At 38.2% G+C, this 17,659-nt stretch overlaps 1 protein-coding gene across 1 annotated transcript in view; it reads right to left on the bottom strand.

The window, feature by feature from the left end:
• The window catches only part of LOC135226954 (probable E3 ubiquitin-protein ligase HERC1), a 93,399-nt gene that overhangs the window by 38,506 nt on the left and 37,234 nt on the right, over window positions 1–17,659 (bottom strand). Inside the window, exon 5 of the mRNA XM_064266637.1 lies at window positions 11,353–13,243. Coding sequence (XP_064122707.1) covers window positions 11,353–13,243 — 1,891 coding nt within the window. The remainder of the gene's footprint in view (window positions 1–11,352; window positions 13,244–17,659) is intronic.

The following is a 17,659-nucleotide window of genomic DNA, read 5'->3' as shown; positions in this document are numbered from 1 at the left end:
CCCTCACGCTACCACCCGACCGGACCGAGAAGCCGGAGAGGTCGAGTCCAGTCTGGGTCCGTCCCGTCCCTCTACTCCCTCCGCCTGGGGGAGAAAGGGAGGCAGGCTCGGGTATACGGAGCGAGCATGGGCAGACCGACCCACCCCCCCCCGACTCTATAGAAGAGCGGGAGGGGGGGAAAGGTGACTGGACAGGCGGCTGGCTACCTCGTGATCACGTAGTGACCACGGGGCGGTAAGACAACAAACAACTAAGCCTAGAACATAACCAACTGATCAGAGAGATGCTATCGGGAAGCAACCGAACTGAAGAGTGGTAGCATATAGGCCCTATGGGCCGTAACCTAGGCTAAGCAAGCCAGACGCCTAACTAACCAAAACAAATATGATATAAATAAATCAAATGAATAATAACAAAAGAAAGAAAATAACATAGCAGGAGAAAAAATCCAGGAGTGTACGACTAACCCGAATTGAGTCGCAGTTCCTGTTTCCTGTTGCCTAGCTCCTGACAAAACTGAAGAAGACCATCTCTGTCCTGAAGCAGTTTCTCCCTGGAGCTTGCTAATACAAGCCAGTCATCGAGGTACCTTGACAAGCGAATCCCTTGAGCGTGTGCCCATTTCGATATGAGGGCAAAGACCCTTGTGAACACTCGAGGGGATGTGGTCAACCCAAAGCACAGGACCTTGAACTGAAAGATCTGCTCTCCCCATGAAACTTTCTGGACAAAGGGTGACTAGGGATCTGGCAGTAACCATCTTCTAAGTCAATCGACAGCAAGAAGTCGTTGTCCTTTATCGCTGCCAACACTGTTCAGGGCTTTCCATCTCGAACCTTGTCTTCCTGACAAAATGATTCAAGAGAAAGAGAGGAACAAAAATGGCTTCAATATGTTTATGGCTTTAGGTTCATGTGATGGGAGGAGGGCAAGCTACAATCGTGTAATTATGTACTTGGTAATCATGTATAAAAATAACTTTTTATAATAAAATTAGATTTTATATATAATTACCAAGTAATTGCCTAGCTATAGTTTCTAGTTTTACTGGCAGCTTTAAATTTAAAATTAGTAATAGCGCTCTATTATTTGCTGGTGCAGGTTAGTGCACCACCCACATTCGGGGGAAGAATAGGTACTATGTAGCTAATAAGCTCAGTTTGTTTACACTCTTTGTCCATTACGTGGGGAGTAAGAAGGGCTCTGATTATATAACACCTTGGTAAGTATATATAAAATCTAATTTTCTTATAAAAATTTAATTTTTGTATAAGCAACTTACAAGTAATTAATAGCTGAATCCCACACTGATAGGAATGGGGCTCATGGACATGCACTACGTACTTTAAAGCATTCATAAATGAAAATGAATTGAAATAGACAAAAGCTAGCATTTTGGGAATGCTTGTTGTAACCTTGCCTGGTGAGAGAGCTAGAGCAGGAAGATACTTGCCTCCAGTTGTTGTTCATCTCGACCTGTAGGGACATGACTGTAGTATCAGTTGTCCCTACTTCAGTGGGAACTTTGCAGTCAAGAAGTACTAAGATAACCCCCAAAGTACTAAAGACCAATGCCCTTGCCCTGAGAATTTATCATCAAGCCCAGCTCTTTGGCTAACAACGGTTTTTTGGAGGTCCTCCAAACACTTCAACTCTGATTGGGGATTCACTGTAATTTCATCATGGCCGTTTCATTGCAGTAATTTCATCATGGTAATTTCATTGCATGGTAATCACATATTAGACATTTTCATTGCAATAGAATTATGTTCCAGTACATTAAAGTATATTACAGTGTCAGTAATTTAATCACTTGTTTTTCCATCGCCCAGTAAAAACATCACAGAACAATATTTTGAAAAAATATAATGATATTCAAAGGAAAAAATCAGATCTCAAGATATAAAGAGGGTACAAAAAGGTGATATTCATAAAAAATTATTTATTCATCTACTAATAAAAACTAATACATGTTATGTAAAAATATGTAAAGAAATGCAAAGGTAAACTGAAAACAAAAAAATATTCTACAAAAAGACATTTAAATGATGTCATCAATACTCAAAAATACAAATCATGTGCAATCCCCTTAGCTACCCCTGAAGATTTTCTAAGTTGCTGACTATGTGTTAGATTCTTACAGTTCTACCCTCAAACATTTTTTTTTAACAATGAGGAATGTTTGAACCAGCTGTATACTGTTCCATTATTGCTTCATTTTATTGATGTTCTTTCTTCAAAATTTCTAAAAATTCCCAGATCATACGATGACATGCACCAATCAATGACAGCCTTCACAATATTTGTTTGTTTTAAAGGCACCTTACTTGGTATTGTGAAAACAATTCCATAAAATATGATCAAATCGAAGAAGTCAATGCGCTGAGCAACTGTTTGGCTGTCCAATTCACGTACCCTCTATATAGGTAATCTAAGACAGGCTGGGGTTCTTCAGGATAACATTATTAATGATTAAATATTTAAATGAGCCTACTAGATCTAAGACTGGCATAAATGCAATTGCTGCAATCGTACACATTTTTAATGCAAATTCAGCATCAGTTTTGTACAACTGTTATAGACCATTTGATTGAATTGCTCAAAATAAGCATTCGGAAGCATGAAAAAACCCACTTTTTAATTTTATTGTGAAAAATTACTCTGAAAGCATAATTGCTGTGCGTTCAAAATTAGTCATTATTGAGTTTGGTGATAAGGCTGGCTCTAAGGCTTTTATTTCTGAATAAAGCTTCTTGTGACTCTCCAGTTTGTTTCGCCATTAAAACATAAAGAAGAGGTAAAACATCACCATTCACGATACCATGTATTGTGTACAGCTGCTTGAATAAAGGGGGTACTACCCTGAAAGTCCCATCTGCATATCAAATGTTTGCACTGGATAATACTTGTAGATTTCTTTGAGTTGAAAATAGAAAAATTTGGTCTGGTCCACTGTCGGACAGAAGAAAAGGTTGACTTGCATGTGTTACCTTGTAGTCAGGAGGCATGCTTAACTGGAGTAAATATACTGGATTTGCAGGGGCCTATGGATTATTTAATGGAGATGACTCAGAGTTTTGAATTGGCCTGTATGAACACATGGTTTCAAAAGTTAGATAAATGCTTGATAACTTATGAAAGTGGAGGAGTGAAAAGCCACATAGATTACATCCTGGTTAACCCTTAAATGCCTATTGGACGTATTTTACGTCGAGATAAATTGTCTTTTGGGTGCCGACCAGACGTAATTTACGTCGACATAGAAAAGTTTTTTAAAAAATTCACGGACAAATACTTATAGGCCTACCAGCCTAAAACTTTTGAATCACGTGCCTTGGGGGATGCTGGGAGTTCACGGATCAAGGTGTTGTTTTGTTTACAATCGTTACGCAGGCGCGCAAGCGCGAATTTCTTTCTTATCGCACTAAAAAGTATCAGTGACACATCTCGGAAATTATTTTGTCACATTGACATAATTTTTGCACCATTTTAAATTAGCCGTTACATGGAGCATTATATATGAAAATGTGTGCATTTTCAAGTAGAATACAACAATAATATATTCATGATTGTAGCTTTTATCAGTTTTGAAATATTTTCATATAAATAATGATAAGTGCCAAAATTTCAACCTTCGGTCAACTTTGACTCTACCGAAATGGTAAAAAAACGCAATTGTAAGCTAAAACTCTTATATTTTAGTAATATTCAATAATTTAACTTCATTTTTCAACAAATTGGAAGTCTCTAGCACAATATTTCGATTTATGGTGAATTTATAAAAAAAACTTTTTCCTTGCGTCTGCGCGGTAACTTCTGAAAAAATCATACATGCGATTGTGGTAATGTTTGCACCATTTTAAATTAGCCATTACATAAAGTTTTATATATGGAAATGTGCGCAATTTTGTGCACAATACAACTAAAAACAACCCATGGTTGTAGCTTTTATCAGTTTTGAAATATTTTCATATAAATAACGATAAGTGCCAAAATTTCAACCTTTGGTCAACTTTGACTCTACCGAAATGGTCAAAAAACACTATTGTAAGCTAAAACTCTTATATTCTAGTAATATTCAATCATTTACCTTAATTTTGCAACAAATTGGAAGTCTCTAGCACAATATTTTGATTTATGGTGAATTTATGAAAAAAAAAACATTTTCCTTACGTCCGCACAGTAACTCTTCCGAAAAAATCATACGTGCGATTGTGGTAATGTTTGCACCATTTTAAATTAGCCGTTACATAAAGTTTTATATATGAAAATGTGCGCAATTTCATGTAAAATACAACCAAAAATAATTGAAGGTTGTAGCTTCTCTCATTTTTGAAATATTTGCATATAAATCCCAATAAATAGAAAAAAACAACGTTCGGTCAACTTTGACTCTACCGAAATGGTCAAAAAACACAACTGTAAGCTAAAACTCTTACAGTCTAGTAATATTCAGTCATTTATCTTCATTTTGAAACAAATTCGAAGTCTCTAGCACAATATTTAGATTTATGGTGAATTAAAAAAAAAAATTTCCTTCCCTCCGTGCGCGGATTCTCCGCCGCAAATCTCCGAAATGCGTATGTCGCATTCTCGGAATATTTGCTCAGTTTCATATTAGGCATTTCATAGAGTTTTATATATGAAAATGTGCATAATTTTATTTAAAATACAACAAAAAATAGTTGAAGGTTGTAGCTTTTCTCATTTTTGAGATATTTGCATATAAAAAAATATATATATAAAAAAATTTGACATTCATTCAACTTTAACTCGTCTGAAATGGTCGAAAACTGCAATTGTAAGCTAAAACTCTTACAGTATAGTAATATTTAATCATTTATCTTAATTTTGAAACAAATTAGAAGTCTCTATAACAATATTTAGATTTATGGTGAATTTTTGAAAAAAAAAATTTTACATCTGCTCATTACGAATTCATGCATCATTTTGTGATAATATTTTCTCTGTGTTGCTTTGATCGTTTTACAATGTGTTATATACCAAAATGATCGCAATTTAGTGTACAATACAACGAAAAAAAATTTACTCATTAGCTTTAACCGTTTTGCTCACAGCGCGATTTGAATACAATTATATATGAAATTTTGTTTTCGCTCTATCACTTATTGCATCATTTTTACATGATAATGATATTTTTTTCATTTCTGATGGTTGCATACTAAACTTCAGGCAATGACAAAAAAAGGAGCCAAAAATGAACTCTTTAATCTTGAAAACTAAGAGCTCTGTGATTTTTTGAAAAAAATATTTTTTCCGCTTCCGCACTCACTTCAAGACCCCCTTAGGCATACGGGAGACGATATTTATTATACCCCTTAGGCGTTTAAGGGTTAAAGGAGCCGACAAAAGCAATGTGACAAGCTGCAAAGTGATCTTGGGAGAAGCGAGTATTAAACAGCATAGGCTGGTGGTGATGGATTTTAAAATGAGAGGTAGAAAACCCGAGAAGAGAAAGGGAAGATCTAGAATTAAGATTTTGGTCCTTAAAGGAGAAAAGGGGGAGCAATTTAGGAGGACTGTGAGAGAGATGGCTGGAAAGGGGGAACATAGAATTTGGACAGGGTAACAGAGTGGAAAATATCTGGGCAGACATGAGAGAAATATGTGTGGGGGAGGCAGAGGACTTGGTGGGAAGAACCAGCAGATATGGATGGTTGAGAGGAGAAAAGTGGAGGTGAAATGGAGAGGTGCAAGAATCAATTAAAAGAAAATCAAAAGCATTTAAGGACTGGAAAGTAAGGCACGCACAGGGTGCAGAGGAAAGGTACAGAGAAGAGGAGAGAGAGCCAAGAAGGAGGGTAGGTATGGCTATTGGAAGGGCGGCAGAGCATTTAAAGGAAAGACTAGGAACAAAAGAAGGCTAAAAGGACACCTATAAGATTTCAAACTTGAGGACAAGTCAGAGACAGGATGTGGGTAATTGGGTGTCATTAAGGATAGTGATGGAAATATATTGTATAGGGATGGCAACATTAAGAAGAGATGGTGAGAATATTTTGAACAACTGTTAAATACTGACAATGAGAGAGAGGAGATGGGAGAAGCACAGTGGGTGGAGGGACCAGTGATGAAGATACAGGATACAGAATGAAGAGCATTAAGGAAAAAGAAGAATGGTAAAGCACCAGGTCCATCGGAGTTCCAAATTGAAATGATCAAATTATGTAATAAGTACAGAGTGGGAGAAAGGGATGCTGAATTTATTAAAAGCTATATGTGAAGAGGAAGAAATGCCAAGGGACTGGGAGGAGAGTCTAATGGTATATATATATACAAGCAGAAGGAGTGACATGGCATGGATTGTGGTAACTACAGGGGAATTAAACTAACAGAACATGGATTGAAAGTTTTAGAGAGAATACTGGATGAGAGATTAAGAGAAATTATAAAGATTGGGAAACAGCAGTATGGATTCATGAGAGGAAGAGGGATGGTAGATGCCATCTTCATAGTAAGACAGCTACGGGAATAGAAGCTGGAGGGAAACCAGGAGCTCTATTGTGCATTTATAGACCTAGAGAAAGCCTAATATAGAATCCCAAGAGAAGTGATGTTTTGGTGTTTGAGGAAAAGGAAAGTCCCAGAAAAGTTGGTTAGGCTGGTCGAGATGATATATAAAAGAATGAGCACAAAAGTAATAACAGCAGTTGACGAAGCAAAACTCTGAAGTTAGTGTTGGATTACACCAAGAGTCAGCATTAAGCCCATTTTTGTTTGTGCTGGTTATGGATGTTAAGTGAAGAGATCAGGAATGAAGAGCCGTGGGAGTTATTGTTTGCCAACGATCTGGTGATTACTGCTAAAAATGAGAAGGACCTACATAGAAGGGATTGAGAGTGGCAGGAGTCTTTAGAGAGGGGTGGCTTAAAGGTGAATGTGAATAAAACAGAGGTTTTGCTGAGCAGTAGGGGAGATAAGAGCCAGAATAGTAATACAAGAAAGAAGAGGCTCGATTATAAAACAGAATCTACTTTAACCTAAAGTTGACAGTAGGATAAAAGCTGCATGGGGAAAGTGAAGAGAGGTAGCTGGAGTAGTATGTAATAAGAAAATGCCAATCAAGCTAAAAGTCAAGATCTATAACACAGTGATAAGACCAGTGTTAATGTATGGAGTGGAAACATGGGCTCTAAGAAGAAAAGAGGATGTAAAGCATGAGAGAACAGAGATCACAATGCTGAGGAGGATTATGGGAAAATCGCTGCTTGAAAGATTGGAAAATAATGAAACAAGAAGAAGGGTAGGCTTAGTAAAGATTAGAGGTGATAACAGTCATGGCAGAGATGGTATGGGCATGTGTTGAGGATAGATGAAGAGGTGGGAGTGAAGAGGGCTTGGGAAGAACCTGTTAGAGAAGAAAATCGAGGGAGAGACAGAGAATTAGATGGCGAGATAAAGTGAAGGAAGATATGGAGAGAAAAGGTTTGGTGAAGGATGATGCCTCTGACAGGAGTCAGTGGAGAAGGCGCATCAGGCAACCAACCCCGTAATGTAGGGATAACTGTGGGAAAGAAGTGGTGCATATTTCTAACATTTCAAATATTCCTTCTTAAGTACTGGAGGGTTGGTACCTGACCAGCAACTGCTTGGGATACCCCAACGTATGCCTGGGTTGCGATGCAACGTGTTGTTTCCCCGAGTTGAAATGGCTTTTTCTTTTTGGTATTTCTCAATCTAGTAACTTTAACTAACATGATCATCACTGCCTGCGTGACAGTGTTCTCCAAAGCATTTTGTACTAATGGATTCTCCATCTTAAGAACTCTTTGTGTGGCACTTTGCTGTATAAACTTCCAAATAGTATTTTCTCCACGTGTCCTCTCTCTCACAAATATAGGTTACTATAATCAATGAGCTTTTTCTATTTTCTTTTGCTTAAGATGTATTGAACAGTCCTTTTGAAGGTTGTGAGTGTGTTCTTTTTGAGAAAAATAGCAAATAAAATCCAAAAACTTAAGAAACAAATTACTTATATAGATAAAGTAGTAACCAGGACTTGAGCAAAGCAGCAGGTGAATTTGAATGGTTTAGTAATTAGATAATTGCAAACTGCTGGATGTAAATTGTCTTTTATGGGCAATTAGATACCCTCGTCAACGACTTCAAAAGTTGTGAACTACTGGACTATCAAGGGGAATTGCCCATAATTTGTTTTATTGAGTATTCGAATGCTTTAGTAATTAGAACATCGTGAACTACTGGACTATATACTGGGAACTGTCCATAAACAAGCTTTTTTAGTTTACCTTTGAATCTCTACTTTTTTTAGAATAAATATTATTGTGTGATGGTTTTATGCTGCGATGAAAAAACAAGCGATGAAATTACTGATGATGTAATGTATTGCAACATACTATTTATACTGAAATGAAAACATCTAATATGTAATTTACCATGCAATGAAATTACCACGATGAAATTAAGGGACACCCTGATTGGGCTCGAAGTAGCCAATCTTCGAGGTAGAGGGTTATCCTTCTCCCATTATATGCAGCCATTTGACAAATGGGGCAAGACCTCGTGTAAACACCTGTGGTACCGTCAAAAAACCAAAACACAGTGCACGGAATTGAAACACTGTGTTCCTGTAAACAAATCTTGGGGACTTCCTCGATTCCTGATGTATTGGAACATAGAAATATGCATCCTGCATATCTATGGACATTATCCAGTTTTCCTGGTGAATGGATGACAGAGGGATCCGGTTTGACTCCACGCTGACGTCTAGGATGTGCCTCCAGTCCCCTGACCTTTGGGCATTACAAACAGGCAATTGTAAAAGCTGGGGGAGTTCACATTCTCTACTACTTATATTGGCCCTTCTTCTTTGAAGGGGATAGGGTACTCCTCCCCAAAGATGTTGACTATCCATGGCTCCACCCCTCTCTCTCCACTTCTTCCAAAAAAGAAGTCTGACCCAGGGCTGTCTCTAGCTTTGTGGCGGGCCCTAAGCAAGATGCTGTATGGGGGGCCCTAGATAGATAGGGAGGTAGGTACTTCATTCATCCCTGAGGGGTTTGTCAAACTGTGATGAAGCGATTCCTAGCCTTTCAGATGGTCTACTAAGATGCAAGAAACAATTACGCTTCACATTTATTTATTTCACATCTATTTCAAAGTGCAATGATAATAAAAAACAAAACTTAAAATAATGCTTAATTAACATCACAGTCACACACTTACCAGAAAAACAACTAATAATTCACATTATTCATAGTAACAATGTATTGTCCTCAAAATGTCTGCTTCCTGGCTTTTTTTACTCACAAAGTCATCAGTGATGTCCTCATATGACACCTGCTTGCCCACCTCATGGTTGATGCTGATTATTGCAAGACCAGTGAGTCGATCCTGTCCCATGTAAGACCTTAGATAGGTCTTGATGAGCTTCACCTTTGAGAAGCTCCTCTCTGCTGAGGCCGCCACAGTCACAGGCAGAGTGTAGGCGATGATTCTCAGGGTAACCCACAGATTGGGATACAGTTCCTCCAAATGTTTTTTGTGGATAAAGGTGAGGAGCTCAAGAGCAGTCATTTCATCTGAGGGTAAGCTTGGCAAGGTTTTGACTTCCACAGCCAGTTCCTTTCCATACATGTCACTTTCACTTCCAGTGTTTAATGTCATGCAGAGGTTGTCACACTGGTTACTCAATGTCTGATCATCCAATTTTTAAATTTTCAAATTTAAAATTTTAGAATGGAAATTTAAATTTTTCATTGGGGGGCCCTAGGTGGCTTGGGAAATTTAAATTTTCCAAGCTACCCTGGTGGGCCCCAGTGGCTTGGGGGCCCTAGGCAATTGCCTACCTAGTCCCCCTGTGGCTAAAAATGGCCCTGGTTTGGCCCCTGCCAGAGTTCTGAGGACGGGATCTTCACTTACGTCCTGAAGCTTTGGATGATGATTTCTTGATTGACTTGGAGATGAAACTGCTTCCAGAGCGAGACCTAAAGAGGGATCTTTATTGACTGCCATGAATGGGCTGCATCTGAAGGGGAGATGGTGTCGTCCTGGACGGGTGTGTCAAAACTTCCTTAAGACACCTAGAGGATTGGAACAGAAGATCCTGTGTGTTCTTTTTCTTGAGATCTAAAGAAATCCCCAGAACTACGTCCTACGGAAAAAGATGTTGACAATCCAAACGTGGGAAAAGAAGGGCTGACTTCCAAGACAAGGTCATGCCATTAGAAGTGTAGGAACACCAAAGTTCCCTCTTCTTCCACATACCCATTGTATATAAGGAAGCCAACTCTTGTGAACTATCCCTGACACCTTATTGATAAACAGCAGGATCCCTAACTAGTCTGATGAAAATTCATCAGTAAGGACAGGGCAGTCCTTAACCTTAAAAAGAGGGAAGCAAAATATGGCTTTGCCCTGAGCACTCTTTCCAAAAGGCCAACCATCAATCTCACTCAGGAGCTGTCTGAAGAGAGGGTGAGTGATGAGCAGAAGCAGTAGGTGGAAGGCCAACTGAAGCAGCTCCACCTACCAAATTTCAAAATTCTAGCTGCTGATTCTAGAAACTTTTAGCTGTGTAATTACTGGGTAAGTTACTTATAAAAAAATGAACATTTTTACAATAAAATTAATTATTTGGATACTTACCTACTGTTAAAGTTAGCTTATATGTTCGTGCCATTAGGTGCGATCAGCATTCAAAAATAAACAAAATGATGTTTGGCTAACCTGCTAGGACTGTCTCTCTAATCACCTGTTTCCCACCGAGTGGCATTGAAATGTTTATGTTCGTCATAATTCATGATAACCACCAAGATGTGGGGAGGCTGGGTGGGTTCCAATTTAACAGTAAGGTAAATATCCAAATAATTTTCATCCTCTCATCAGATTACTTACTATCTTCACATCAAGAAAACCACACTCGTGCCTCAACAGCTAGGCTAACACATATGGTCACCATGCATAACCAAAACATTCGGTTTCCATAAACTCTTTCATATAAAGCCTGTTGCTTTCATTTCTACTTGCTGTAGATGACATAATGCAAAAAACAGAAAACAAGCACAATACCATACAGGAGAAAATTAGCCAGAAATAGTCAACATTGTCTACTGCTGTATCACACTGTACATATAAGGACACAGCATAAAGAATTCTGACTTTAACATAAACATTCCAATGCCACCAGGTGAGAAACAGGGGATTACAGAGACAGTCCTACTGGGTTAACCAAGTGTTATTTTGTTTTATCTTGAATGCTGCTGCACCTAATGGTGCAAGAAGCTAATTTTGACAGTAGGTAAGATTCATTCCAAATAATATGCAAGTATTAGTAGAGAGATAAATACAAGAGACTGAGTAAATTTTACCTTTACTGTTGGATGTCCATGTCTCAATGCTCCTAAAACCATTGCTCTTCGACCACTTCCCTTCTGAATACACTGGCTACCCACACGGAGGCCACTATCAACTCCTCCAATAACAGCTAGAGCTGGATATACCTCCTTACATAATTGTTCTAGGTTCATCTCATGAACAAGATTCTGATTACCCGATTTTCCTTTAGTGATATTTGCTTTCACATCTGGACTGTGGCCTTGCTTGTTTTCTGTGCCCACTCTGGGAATATTTCTGTTATCTTCGTCAGAACTCGAACTAGTCTTCTTTTTGTGTCTTTCCTCTTGCTCCAGTCTTTCATCTAAAGTCAGAACAAGTTCTTCCCTTGGAGGAATTAGTGGCTTCATATTACTATCACTACTGTCATCTGCACAAGACTGGAATTCAAATGCAGCATCTTCAGAATCTGACTCAGTTTTTGATGCAGTGTCAGCAGCACTTTCATGACTAATGTCCTTTGGTTGAGGAATTAATTCTTTAGTTTGATTGAGACGTTCTATAATGCAATCATTTACTTGCTGTGTCCAAGTGGAAGATTCATGCAGCTGTCGTAGCAGTGTGATATGAGCTTCTGCTAAAACTGCAGCTTGCGGTGCACAGAAAGGATCACCGGGATCAAGATCTCGGGGAGATCCACGCACTTGCATGTCTACCATCTTCACCTTCTCACCAGGATTTGTACTATAAAACATCACACATGGATAAAGTTCAGCAGCTTCAATATTTTCAAAGGCAAGACGGGGTTCTTCCCCATTTTTTCCAAAGCTGAGAGTCCGGGCTTCCATATCAAGCACAACCATTATGTAGTCACCCTGTGTGAAACCAGGAAGAGAAACACTAAGCTCACCATTATGATATAAATTTCCAGAATAAGCTCTATACAGCCACATATCAGATGATGTCCTGTGACTATAATCTCGTACAGGATACTTTGAAACGCCAACACATGTACCTTCATTGCCTCGATTCTCTTTAACAATCAAAAACTTCCACTGGTAGCACCCTGAGGTGATAGGTGTTGACCCTAAGCCATAACCCCGGCCACCTGGACCATGAACCAGAGTATGACCTCCTTCAACAGAACAGCACACAGACTTATCTGGGTCAAAACCTATTTCTTGCACAGGTAAGTTATCATCTGGTGAATCTGGTCGTGACCATTCATCACTGATTTCTGGGCTTGAAAGTCTGACAAGGTGTCGTTGAAGTTCAGTAAGCAACTGACTTGCTTTAAGATGAGCTTGAGCTGAAGGAATGACCCACATATTAGCTGCCAGTTGCATAAAAAGCTGTCTTACCACTTGTTCACGTGCTTCTAAGTCAAGGTCAGAATGAGGTAACGTTGCACCCAGCAAAGTTAATGCTAAAACTCTAGTACGTACACTAATCACCTGTGGAAGGTGTGTTTCTGCCTGTTCACCTGTCACCAGCAATAAAAGACGTACCCAAGGCTGGCGTCCCACAATTTCCCGGACTCTTCCATTAACACAAAGCCTACGGACAAAAACTAATATATTGCCTAAAGTCACTTCTAAATGTCTTCGTTTCCTAGCATCTCCAGTATTATTAGAATGATTACCACTAAGCCCAGGAAGTCTCAATTCCAGCTTTCTTTGTCCAGGTTTTTTACTTTTCATTGCTTCAACCTTCACCAATTGTTCTTCTGACTCAAATTCCTCTTCCTTTTTTCTTGGATCTATAATTTCAGGTTTTTTATCATGTGAGGACTGGGTCTCATTCAAACCACTCTTCCACATTTCCTCATGTGTTTTTATAATATCCTTAGCAAGATCTTCTACTTGCAAATAGAGCAAATTCATAACTTGTCCAAGAACCAGCTCACTGATATCTTCAGCATAATACCTGCAATAAGAAAATAAAATGTTAAGATTCCCACAAAAACTACCACAACCACCATCACCTCACAAATGGTATAAAAGTAACAAATATAAAACACTAACAGTTTAAGATGATCTGTAACTAAATTCCACAATCCAACTCTACAACCTGAACCCCTTGTGCAAAACATAACAGAAGTTTATGTAAGTAATTAATATATTTTTGATCTGCAAGCTCACTTGCACTGTACTGTATGCATACATGTCCCTAAGATCACCATTAAATACTAATACATCAATACTTCTCCCAATGTTGATTTAATTGCTAAATAAAAATCTGCTGGCATGGAACAAAAATATAAAAAGCTGAAATAATATTTATCATTCTTGAGAATAGAACCCCCACCCCCAACCCCCTGTTAACCAGGGACTGCCTGTAGTGAAGTTGTAATGTCTATTAATAAACTAGAGGCAAAAAACTCTAAACATGCTGATTGAGTAGTAACTTACTCAAAGACATTTACTAATGAGCAACGTAAGAATGTACCCAATGTTTCTGTCAATCATTCAAATTTACCAGATCTGCTTAACATTTAAAAAGATAACTTTGTTAAATTGTAGCAAGAAGAAAGTCGTTTGAGTGGTTTGTCTGAAAAAGCTGTACAGAAATCTAATATTGAGAAAGTTCCTTGCTATCGTATTAAGAATGGAACTCATGCTATCGTATTAAGAATGGAACTCATGCACTTATATCAGCCTGCCAAATTGTCAGTGAAAGAATCTTGGGTGGACTATGAGCTGGTTACAATTCTATCTTCACTCAGAGGATTCTTGAAATAGATCACTGTGCTGATTCTCATTTAGGGGTAAGTAAAACATATCACAGATACAGTGGTCCCCCCGTATTCGCGGGGGATGCGTACCAGACCCCCCCGTGAATAGTTAGAATCCGCGAATGTTTGGAACCCCTATGAAAATGCTAAAAACAGCCTATTTTGTTAGTTAAAACTCAAGAAAAACCCACTAAAAATTTTCATACTTGGTTTTTTAATAGTTTTATCACAAAAAGTGCATTTTATGATGAAATTCATCAAAAAAACCAGGAATTTGTGGATATTTATCATAGAAAAATACCGCGAATGTGTGAATTTTCCGCGAATAATGCAGGGAAACGTTCCCCAGAGAAATCCGCGAATGTGTGAGTCCGCGAATCTGGAGAACGCGAATACGGGGGGTCCACTGTAATCTTGCAATTTCTATTGACCAAATTGAATTATGTAAAAAGCTTTGTACAGTGTTGCCATATCTGCACCACTGAAAACTATTGCTATTCTACATGAGGCATTCAGTTAGGTTGTAATTGATTGTGAAGGACCTTTGCCTAAAACCCATAAAGGTAATCAGTATCTGTCCAACTACAAGATTTCCAATTGCCATTCTTTTAATATCATCTCCAGCAAACGGATCATAAAAGGCCTTGATGAAGTATTTACTGCCTTAGATTTTCGTACAGAATTACAATATGAGAGAGGAACAAAGTTCAAATGATGTTTTCCACACTGTCTTGAAAGAGCTAAAGATTGGGATGAAGAATCTGGATCTTTTGATTTTCGTCATACACAGTGTCCCAAATGAGTCCATTGGGGTTTCTCTTTTTGAAGTGCTTTTTGGAATAAAATCTACAGATAGGCTAAGAGCTGTTAAAGATAATTCAACTGGTGAGGTTGAAGTAGTCACTCCTGGTTCAGTTACTAAGTAAGAACAAAACATGAAAGTCAAATTTGACAAAATTCATTAATTTGCATCTGATAATTTGAGTCATACAGAAAAAATAATAAAAAATAAAGGGCAAACATTCAAAGTTGGTGGCAATGTTTTAATGTACTTTCTGATTTCAGGAGCTCCTTTACAGCATAAGTTCTTGTGACATACTGGGTTACAAAAGTGATTACAGTAGCCGGACTGTGAACTTAGTCCATTCCAGTAGGCTGGTCGAAATGCTATTTGTTCAAAATAGAAAACAAATATCCCCATGTGAAATACTGTAAAAGGAATCAGGATACAGGTAGTCCCCAGTTATCGGCGGCCTCGGTTATTGGCTATCTGGTTTTGTGGGGATTGTCTGGTGCTGAAAATTAGCAAAAATCAGCGATTTTCAGCACCGAAAATACACAGATTTTCAGTTATCGGCTCCAATGATTGAGTACTGGTGTCAATACATACCTAACACAGGCACCAATAACCGGTTATTGGTGCTATACAGTACCGAAAATTGCCATTTTTCAGTTATCAGCAATTTCCATTTACATATCAACAAGCCATTGGAACGGAACCACGGCAAATAAACGGGGACTGCCAGTAGTTCGTTCTAGCCCACCCAAAAAGTCTCACTTATAATATTTGTTCTATTATTAATGTGTTTAAAAGTTAAATTAAGAGTGTAAAGTAATAAAAGAGTATACATTATACAACTTAAAATCTTCGAAAAATGTTGTTTCCATGTACAAGCTAAAAATTTTTACGAACTGTTTGGTGAAAAAGGCAAAAGTTAATGACACAATCAATTATGTAAGTGATTACATAATAAAAATATGGAATGTTATTCCATATATATAAAAGACTAAAACTAAAGAGGTCAACCAGATTGCTTGCAGGAATGTGATCAGACCAGAGACACTAAGATGACGTATACAATTAAGTAGGCTAAGGTGACGTGCCATCACCTGCAGTCATTCATTTGTTTGAAAACATTAGTCCAAGCTTCCTCCTTGAGACAACTACCGCGACCCATAATTCAAACGGCCTACGTGATCTGTAGTGTGTCTCATATGTATGTATGTTCATATGTTCGAGCTACTATCTGCTTCCTTTATGACTTGTAACCGAGATGGTAGTTGAAACAGAACAGAATTAGCCATCATCATTGGCAGAAGCGATCAAGCCATCGTCATTAGAAGACCTGTACAATCGTACCTGATCTTCACCATGTAATCTCAGAGAATATAAGTATTTTTTATACTTCGTGTTTTCTACTAGAACCTCACATCAGGAAGAAATCATCATGAGTTTAACACATCATCGTCATAACCAAAGAAGATAATACCGACTTCATAAGTGATCTACAAACCCCGAGACACTCCAATGAATATGGAAGTGCATAACCAACCAACTTAGCGTAAGATTATCGCAAGTCTAACATTACCTCATAGGGCGCCTTATTATACAAGGCAACAGCCCTAATAATTACAGGCAGTCCCCGGGTTACGATGGGGGTTCCATTCTTGAGACGCGTTGTAAGCCGAAAATCGTCGTAAGCCGGAACATCATCAAAAATCCTAAGAAAACCTTACTTTTAATGCTTTGGGTACAATAAAAACTAAGTAAACTGTATTGTTATTGTATTTTTCATCAAAAAAACCTTCAAATATTGATTATTTTGCATTTTTGGTGTCATATTTCTTCTGCCAGATGAGTGTTGTAGGTGGCCTAACCCTGGAACATGCATCGTAACCCTGGAAATAATTTCTGATGGATATAATTGAAAAGCGCCTTAACCTCGGAACGTCGTAAGCCTAGCCCGTTGTAACCTGGGGACTGCCTATTCACATTTGCAAGACTACTCAAAGGAATTGATAGTATGTATGCATCTGATTGTGTCTGTGGGCATGTATATGAGAGAGAGAGAGAGAGAGAGGAGAGAGAGAGAGTGAGAGAGAGTGGGATAACTGTGTCCGGCAATGATTCCCCACGTGTTTATGACTGTTGATGTGTTTTTTACACTTGGATCTTGGCAAACAGCAGAATTTAAAAATTATAATTTAATAAACATGAGGATTTTGCAAACAAGTACATAATAAGTAAAGAATGCAAGTGAGAAAAAGAGGAGATCAAATAACTTTTCACAAGGAATTCATTTAAACAAACAATCCAAGGCACTCAGAAGCTGAACGCGGCACCAGTGAGTTTCCCGAGGTGGAGGCAAGTTACTTTTACACTGCTCAAAGTCATAAAAAGCAAGTGTCACTCAACAGGTATTTTACCATAACAAAAAGAAGTAATTCGGGCGAATTGAGTGAAAGTGAAAGGAAACGGGTGAGATGTAATGAAAGAAAAATCTTCCAATCCTGGTACAGCTGGGAAGTCCTATCCCCTCCCTCTCCTGAACACTGTCAAGTAAGACTCTTTCTATTTTTTTATTATTACCATATTGCACTTGACTGTTTTTATATCGTATGATTATGTAAAATTTATTGTGAAATTCCCTTCTTTTGTTTTTTTATTCGAATTGTTACTGCTTTTATGTACATACAGTACAGGCAGTCCCCGGTTATCACTGGCCTTGGTTATTGGCGATCCGGTTTCATGGGGATTGTTTAATGCTGAAAATGGCTGAAAACTGGCCATTTTCAGCACTGGTATGCACTGATTTCTGGTTATCAGC

Source organism: Macrobrachium nipponense, chromosome 15, assembly GCF_015104395.2.
Source record: "Macrobrachium nipponense isolate FS-2020 chromosome 15, ASM1510439v2, whole genome shotgun sequence".
Lineage (NCBI taxonomy): Eukaryota > Metazoa > Arthropoda > Malacostraca > Decapoda > Palaemonidae > Macrobrachium > Macrobrachium nipponense.
This window is presented reverse-complemented; position numbering and strand designations above follow the sequence as displayed.